At 42.9% G+C, this 8996-nt stretch overlaps 1 protein-coding gene across 1 annotated transcript in view; it reads left to right on the top strand.

Annotated features, from left to right (window-relative positions):
- The first annotated feature begins 7187 nt into the window (after positions 1-7187).
- The window catches only part of DERL1 (derlin 1), a 37735-nt gene continuing 35926 nt past the window's right edge, over positions 7188-8996 (top strand). The window contains exon 1 of the mRNA XM_058275972.1: positions 7188-7645. Coding sequence (XP_058131955.1) covers positions 7493-7645 — 153 coding nt within the window. The 5' untranslated portion in view covers positions 7188-7492. The remainder of the gene's footprint in view (positions 7646-8996) is intronic.

Raw genomic sequence — 8996 nt, 5'->3', positions numbered from 1 at the left:
AGATTAGACTTTCTAAAAGGCATCCTTGAGACTAAAGGAAGAGAATACTAGATGGTGAAGCTCCCTATTCTGTAACAGAATGGGCAGTGTCTGCTAGTTTCTTACCTTTTCCATGGCCAGGAGAGGCAAAGGTCTGGAATTGTTGGGCTCTATCATGTCCAAATCTGTCATAATAGACAAGGACAGGCTAGAGTCACCTCTGTTCTAACCACAATTGCATAATATTCTTGTGGATGTGCCATAATTTTATAATTCCTCCATTTTGGGCACTTGGGTTTTAAAAAATCATTTTCAGACTTTACACCAAATAAGTAGATATCTAATTGTGCTATTCTGGGTGCTAGTATGTGCCAGCTCAGGAAGACTTTACTGGGAGACTTATACCTTCAAGATTTTACACTGTAGGTTGTGGCCTATTCAAAAGACCTCCCTGGGCAGAGGGCTGTAGAGTCAGGAGATAGTAGGAATATCTTCCACAGGACTGGATAATTAGCTTTGGTTTATAGCTCCTAATAGCATACGTGGGCTCAGAAGACAGGCTATCAATCAAGCATGACAGGATGCTGGTAAAACATGAGTCAAATACCTCTAATTGCTGTAAGGCAGGAAGACAAACTGATTGAACTAAGCATAATTGTCCACTAAAGTATTCTAGGGCAGCTTGGCATCTTTCCTTCAGCACCCACTCTGGAGTGTGTGGGAGAGGCCAAGGACCTAGTGAGGGTGACCAGCCAGAAAACAGCACCTGCCATCCCCTTCACAGCCTAACTTCGTTGCATCTTAACTGGATCTTCAGTCTCTCCTGTCCCATTTTCAACATAGCATTTCTCAGCAGTAAAAAGACATCTTTCCCAGGTTTATTTTTTTCAAAATTCATGTTGATTACTTTGAAAAATATCTTCAAGCAACTTCCCACATGAGGAGAGAGAGAAAGATAAGCTAGGATATGTGGGATCTGTACAGTGAGGTTGTCTATGTAACCTGTAGTCCTTAGAAGAGTGTTGTCTTTGTCAGCGAAGCAACACCTGGAACCTGGGGCCATCTGCTTAAATCATCAGAGAATTCTTACATAAGGAAGAAGGTGTGTGTTTGGGGTTAGGGGTAGGGTGGGGCAGGGTTCTGGAACATTGACTGGGCATCTGCACCAGGTATGTAGTAACTGCTTTTACTTTATGATTACACAGTATTTTCTTTTGTCTTGCTTGCTTTTTGCTTTTAACTCCTACAGAAGCTCCTATTTGAATTTTGCATTAAATCAAAACCGCTAATTCATGGATACTGTGAACATACAGTCAATTTTCAAATATTTTTCCCTGTTCTTCTCATAAGTTACACTTGCAGTCATGTGATCTTGGACCTCGACAGTGATTTGGAAAATATGGGCATTGTACTTACGGACATGGGCTCTGAATACCTGGGTTTCTCCATTTACTAGCACAATAACCTTGGGTAAAGTAATATTTATGTGCCTCAATTTCTTTATCTGTAACATCAGAATATTAATAGCACCTACCTCAGAGAATTGTGAGTTATAATGTATCTGGCACATAGAAATGCTCAATGAATGTTCACTATTATCATTGGTATTATTTAAGCCCTTCTCAGGAGGGTACAAATTTCTTCTTACCAGTGGCATGCTGATAAATATTTAACAACTGCCTCTTTGGACTAAGAATATCTTGATTTGTAGCATTTACCAATTTTCTTGGTGTAAATACTCCTACCATGGGCAATTTCAAGCTATCAATATGGTATCACTGAGGCTAGAGTTGCAAAGAGGTTGAAATAATACTCTATTATATTGTATGTCCACCATACAGACACAGATACCTATCTTGAGCATAGATAATAGTAAAATGTAGTACAATAATTCAGAATAATGTGTTTTGAGTATTTCACCTTTAAAAAGATATAATTTATTTAAATGTGAGCTCATATAATTTAATTTTTAACAATGACTTTTATGATGGACTTCCAAAACTCTTAAAAATTTAGCAATTGGTTCTTGTGGCTCCAGCACTGCATTGGTTCTTACCATCTTTCATCAACTTAGATATCTGATAATATTTCAGTTATTTATTGGTATGTAACAAGCCCAAACCTATTGGTGTCAAACAACAATGATGTCCTGTTTCTCACAATTCTGTGAATTGATTGGGCTTAGCTGAATAGTTCTTACTCCACATGGTATATAGCCAAGGTCACTCATATGACCACAATCATGGAGTATGACTGGGGCTAAATATCAGCTTGACCTCTCACCCTTCAGTGTCTCCCTCCTCATGGTGTTTCAGCATTCAAGAGTCTGAAAAAGACAAGCATGAATATGTTCAAATAGGACAAAGCCTGAATATGAAAGTGTTTATCAAGCCTCTGCTGGTATCATTGCACCTGCTAATGTCCACTGGCCAAAACAAGTCACATAGTCAAGCCCAGAATCAATGTATAAGGGGACTACACAAAAGCATGATTCTAGAAGGTGAGTTTGATAGAGGACACTAATTTAACATTTGGCCACAGATGATTCAGGACATCCAGGGGCACATTTAGAGTATCTACAGGAATAAAATATAGCTTGAGCACATGTACATGTTAATGGAGGGTATATGCGGAGTTGCAAAAGGAGGGAGCATGATGAGCATAACACACAACACATAACATACAACCTAGTGGTTTTCAAATGAGAGGAATTTTGCCTCTCCCCCCCACCCCCAAAGACATTGGACAATGTCTGGAGACATTTTGATTGTCACAACTGAGTAGGAGGGCTACTGTCATCTGGTGGGTAGAGGCCAGGGATGCAGCAAAACATCCAACAATGCACAGGATGCCTCTCACAACAAAGAGTTATCCTACCCACAGTGTCAATAGTGCAAGGTTGAGAAGCCCTCTATATAACCTAACACATGCTCCATTTTAGTTGCTTAGTATTTACTCTCTCTTTCTCAACACATTATGCCCTATGGCCTTTGACATGACCAAGATATGCCGTTCTCTCAGAGCTCCCTAAATGCAAGTTCAGCCTGGTTGGATTGACTTCAAACAAATGTGACAAATATAGCAATTTTGGCTCAAATGCCTCACTAGTCCAGCATTTGCATATATGCACATCATGTTTGCTACAACAGCAATAAAATACCATGACTAAAACAGGCCGCATATCCAACTTTTACTAAAACATCTGTAATTACTTTTCTTCTGTCTTCTGGATCTCTGTGCGCTTGGGTCCTCTGCTTGTTCTCTTCTCTTGTTCTATTTCTCATTACATTCACCCTCTCTGTTCTAAGGGGATCCTCGTTCATTAGTTCAATAAATGTTCATTGTGCTCATACCTGGGCAAGGACTGTTCTGGGTGCTGGCGATAGAGCAGGGACAAGACAAAGGTCCCGCTTGCATAGACCTTATGTTTGAGTTAGGGTCACAGACAACAAATAATAAATAACTGACACTGTTAGGTAATGGAAAGCAAAGAAATGTTTAAGCAGGGTAAAGGGATGAGGTGGGGAAACACGTTAAGGTGCCCAGGGAAGGTGCCCATGAGGGATACAGGGCAGCAGCACACTACACCCCCAAAGCTGGGAGGCATTTGGAACAGTGTGGGGTTGTTTCGCCTTATCCGCACAACTGCAATTTAGGGCAGGGGACAGGGATTCTAGGCAGACATCCTGTCACACCTAGGACGGTCCTACACCCTTTTGAAAATGCCCAAAGATATTCCTGTAAGTGAAAACTCTGTAACACCTGAAACTAGAACCCAACTTTTACATATAAACACAAAGTTGTTGTTGTTTTTTAGAGCAGGGTTTTAATGTACACTACATTTTCCTGGAATGGACTACTATATCCATTGAAATCAGATTGTACTTTCTTGTTGTTTTTAATGGATGTGTTCTTATTTCCTCTTCTTTCTTACATAGAATGTAGTATACTTTGTGTTAGAGTTTCCCCCTTAGAAGGTTTGCAAGGATTAATAGGTCATAAGGCTGTGGCTCCATCCCGAGAGATTGAGCAAGGTGCCCACGTGGGTGCAGAGGACCGTGTATCTCCCCCAAGGATGAGCCATATCACAGTAGGAATGAAGCAGATAAGGACTCTTCCCTTCCTGACCACCAGACCCCTGCATTCCAAGAATACCCTACCTCCTTGCCCTCAACTCCCAAGCTGTGCATGAGAAGAATTCACTTTTACAATCCCTAATTAACCACAGGCTATACTCAGACTCTAACCCCTTCCCCGCAGGCTAACGTTTCCCTGTCTATTGATGTACTATATAAATTTACATCTGCACCTTCCACAAGCTGGCTAAAGTCTAATCTTCAGATCCCTTTCCTTGGGAGAGATTCCCAATACACTCCTGCCTGCCTGTAATGCTCAGTCTCCGTGTCCCAGTGACATTTTTTTCTCTAATACTTTATTACTGCACTTTTTTTTTTTCAATTGACCAGGGTGTCATGGGTTGCATTGTGTTCTTCAAAAACTATGTTCAAGTCCTAACCTCTGGTACCTATGAGTGTGACCTTATTTGGAAATAGGATCTTTAAGATGTGATTAGTTAACATGAGGCCAAATTGGCTTTGGGTAGGTGCTAATTCACTATGACTGGTGTCCTTATGTAAGAAGGAAATTTGAATAGAGACACACACAGGGGAACACTATGATAACAAAGGCAAGGCTGAAGAGCTCCTGGTGCAAGCCAAGGAACGCCAAGGATTGCTGGGAGCTACCAGCACCTAAGAAGAGGCAAGGAAGGATTTCTTCCTACAGATTTCAGAGGGAGCATGGCCACAACGACAATGAGTTCAGACTTCTAGCTTCCAGAACTGTGAGGGAGAGAATGAATCTTTGTTGTTTTAAGCCACCCAACTTGTGGTACTATTCTGGCAGCCCTAGCAAACTAATACATAAAGTATTTTAGAAATCACTCACTGTCAGTTAATAGAGATCTTCCTTATTCTTTGTTTATAGTTGTATATTATTTTGTCATGTGAATAGTTTATTCACCCAACCTCCTGTGTATGGGCACTTAGGTTCTTTCCAGTATGTTGCAATTACAAATAATGCCACAATTATAAATAGCCTTGCATCTAATTTTTTTGTATCTAATATTTTGTAGTATTAGCAGTGTATCTTCAGGGTAAATTACTGAAAATGACATTGTCAGGTCAAAAGGTAAATGAATATGTAGATTTTATAGTTAGATTCTTTTCTCAGAGATTTACCATTTTTTTACTAATTTGGCAGTAGAGAAGTAGTAAGTGGTATGAGTATACTTTTAATTTGCATTTCTCTTACATAAGGTTTATGCTGTTATTGATAGCTTTTTTTGAATTATCTGTTTATGTACCTCTGTCCATTTTTATATTGGGCTTTTATTCTTTTCCCCCCTTCATTTGGGGATATTAACTTTTTATCTGTGATATATCTTTATTTATTTGTCTTTATTTTTTTAATGTTACATTAAAAAAATAAAAATATAAGGTCCTCATATACCCCCCATCCCCCTCACCCCACTCCTCCCCCCATAACAACAACCTCCTCCATTATCATGAGACATTCATTGTACTTGGTGAATACATCTCTGAGCACCGCTGCACCTCATGGTCAATGGTCCACATCATAGCCCACACTCTCCCACAGTCCACCCAGTGGGTCATGGGAGGAGATAGAGTGTCCAGTAACTGTCCCTGCAGCACCACCCAGGACAACTCCAACCCCCAAAAATGCCCCCACATCTCATCTCTTCTTCCTATTCCCTACCCCCAGCAGCTACCATGGCCACTTTCTCCACACCAATGCCACATTTTCTTTGATTACTAATCACAATAGTTCACGAATAGAATATCAGTAAATCCACTCTAATCCATACTCTATTCCTCCATCCTGTGGACCTTAGAATGGTTGTGTCCACTCCACATCTATATCAGGAGGGGGCTTAGATTCCACATGGATGCTGGATGCAATTCTCCTGCTTTCATTTGTAGGCACTCTTGGCTCCCTGGTGTAGTGGTTGACCTTCTTCACCTCCATTTTAGCTGAGGGGAGTAAGTCCAATAAACCAGAGGGTAGGAGTTACAAGTCTGTTGAGGCTCAGGGCCTGGCTATCACATGGTCAGTCCAGAGATTCAGGTCCCCTGGGTATACACTAAACCCCAGCACCAACTACAGATCCGGTAAAAGTAACAGGAGAGGCTTGTGGACAAATCACATCCACGTCCAGCAGTGATATATCTTTAAAATATATTCTCCCCCTTTGTCATTTACCTCTTGACTTCATTTGGGATGTTTCTGTCATGCAAACATATTTTGTGTTGAATTTATCTTTTACTTCATTACATACGTATTTTTTTGATGTTTTTGTTATATATTCAGAACTTTCCCAAGAGTTGTCCACTGTACTTATTTCCTGTGGTGGTCTAATCTATGACCAAAAACGGGTGACTTAAAACTACAGAAATTTAATCTTTCGCAGTTCTAGTACTAAACTTAAACACAAGGTTGGTTCCATCTGGAGACTCTGAGGGAGAATCTGTTCTATGCCTGGGGGAGAGAATCCCTGGTGTCCCTCAGTGTGTAGCTGCATCACTCCAATTTCTGCCAGTGTTGTTAGGTGGTGTTTTCCCTTGACCATCTTCTCATGGCCTTCTCATGAGGATACCAGTCAGTAGATTTAGGGCCCATCCTCATCTAGTATGACCTCACTTTAACTTAATTACATCTGCAAAGACCTATTTCCAAATAAGGTCACATTCACAGAAACCAGGTGTTAAGATTTCACCATATTTTTTCCGAGGGCCCAAGTCAGCCCACACCCACCATTTTGGATAATCATGTCACCACTTCATTTCAGGGCCTTTGCTTTTTTGCCCTTCCCTGTAGTTGAACTCCTCCCTCAGAGATTATTTGCTCATTATCTGTCTCTGTCCACTAATGTAAGCTCTAAGAGACAGGGTACTATGTGCTCAGCCTCTCACTTAGCAGGTCCTCAACAAACATTTGTCGAAAGGGCCCCAAAATGAGGATATATCTTGCTTTCCTTTCTTCCTTTTAAATACCCATTACAGTGGACCCATCTGCTTTTTACCTCCGGCGGAGAAAAAAAAAAAACGCGGAGGGGATTCGGCCTCGCCATTGGCTGAAGCATTTGTCGTTGCTCCTGACAACCACTGTTTCCCACCAGTCGTATCGTCGCTCTGCCCGCCCCTTTCCGCCCCGGCCCCATGGCCGCGGAGTCTCGGGCCAGCTGTAAAGGCCACGCTTGCCCTTTAAGCGGCGGGACTTCCGTCGGCGGTCGCCGGAAGGGGAAGTTTCGCTTGGGAAGGCTCCTTCGCTAGTCCGAATTCGGTGGCGCCACGTCCGCCGGTCTCCGCCTCCTGCACCGCAGCTTCGGCAGCTTCCGCCCACACACCTTCCACTCGCGGAGCCGGCCGCGTAGCGAGGGGCAAGGACGGGGAGTCCGGCGGCTGTGCGCCTCCTGGCCACCTGAGTGGCGAAGATGTCGGACATCGGGGACTGGTTCAGGAGCATCCCGCCCATCACGCGCTATTGGTTCGCCGCCACCGTCGCGGTGCCCTTGGTCGGCCGGCTCAGCCTCATCAGCCCGGCCTACTTTTTCCTCTGGCCTGAAGCCTTCATCTATCGCTTCCAGGTACTGACCGGCCCCTGGGGCAGTGGAGAGACTACAGGTCCCAGGCGACCCCTAGGCGACGGAGCAAGGGCCGCCGTGTTACGGCCGCGCGGTGCCTGCCGGGACTTGTAGTGTGTCGGCTCCAGGGGTTTAAGGTGGGGTCTTAGCTGGGGTGGAGGAGGCCGAGGGGCCTGGAGCGAAGACCTGGAGAGCTCGAGAGGCGGGGTTAGGTCTGGTGGGAAGGGGCAGAGCTCGTCCTTGTATTTAAATTGTGCCCCCAGTTCCCCGCACTTGGTGAACGAAACACTGAGAAAGTCAGTCAGTGATGTTTGTCAACCCGTTGGTCGCCGGTGTTGGGACCCTAAAGAGCCGAGGTTAGCTGTCTGGGACCAACCCGGAGCAGACGCCCTCTTCCCGACCTTTGCTACCCACGTGGGTGGTGTGTGGGTCTCAACTTGGCCTACGTCCAGCTAAGCAGTCCTTTTTATTTTAAGGGATTTTTTTTCCTGTAGGAGTGACTTAAGATCAGAAGTGCAGAGGAGGAGCTTATTTCACCTGAGTTTCTGGCATGTAGTAGTTGGATGTATGAATGAGTAAAGAGTAAATGGAAGGTACTGTTATTTTCTTAATCCTGAAGGAAACAGACTAGAATGTTCACCCGGCAAGGGAATGTTCAATTACTGGGGGCTGTCTTTATTCACCCGGTTCTGTGGCTTAAACTTTATTTATTTTTTATTTTTTTGGCTTATGAAAATTTTAATACTTTACATAATTAAAAACCACTTCAAAATTATTACAAAAATTTGATCAAGATCAACATGCTCTGAAATGATAAGTGTGTAACAAGTTGGTGTCATAGCCACATAGAGAACTATTTCAAATGACTTTAAAATACAGTAATTTAATATTTTTTTCTCCTATATAAGTTTTATTCTTGATTTTCTCTTTTTTCCCCTTCTTTCATTCTTTTTTTTAAAAAAATTTTTAAGCAGGTCAGATGACAAGGTCTGACATTAAACTCAACACGTTAATTGCCCGAGAATAACACTCTTGCCTTCTCACTGGCTATTGTTTCTTAGTCTCCTTTGCTGGTTCCTCATTTTCCTTAGTTTGCTAAGTAATGCAAAGTACCAGAAATGTATTGGCTTTTATAAAGGGGATTTTATTTATGGTAAAAGCTTAGAGTTCTGACGCTGTTCAATGTCACCATCAGAGATACTTTCTCACCAAAGTCAGCTACTGTTGATTCTGGTGTCCTGCCACTTGGCAAAGTTGGTGGACATCTCTGCGTCAGTCTCTGCCTTCCTTTCCAGTCTCACTGTCTCTCCCAACCCAGCTCCTGGCACTCAGCTGTGAACAAGCAGGCATAGGG

Source organism: Dasypus novemcinctus, chromosome 14 (genome assembly GCF_030445035.2).
Source record: "Dasypus novemcinctus isolate mDasNov1 chromosome 14, mDasNov1.1.hap2, whole genome shotgun sequence".
Classification (NCBI taxonomy): Eukaryota; Metazoa; Chordata; class Mammalia; order Cingulata; family Dasypodidae; genus Dasypus; species Dasypus novemcinctus.
This window is presented reverse-complemented; position numbering and strand designations above follow the sequence as displayed.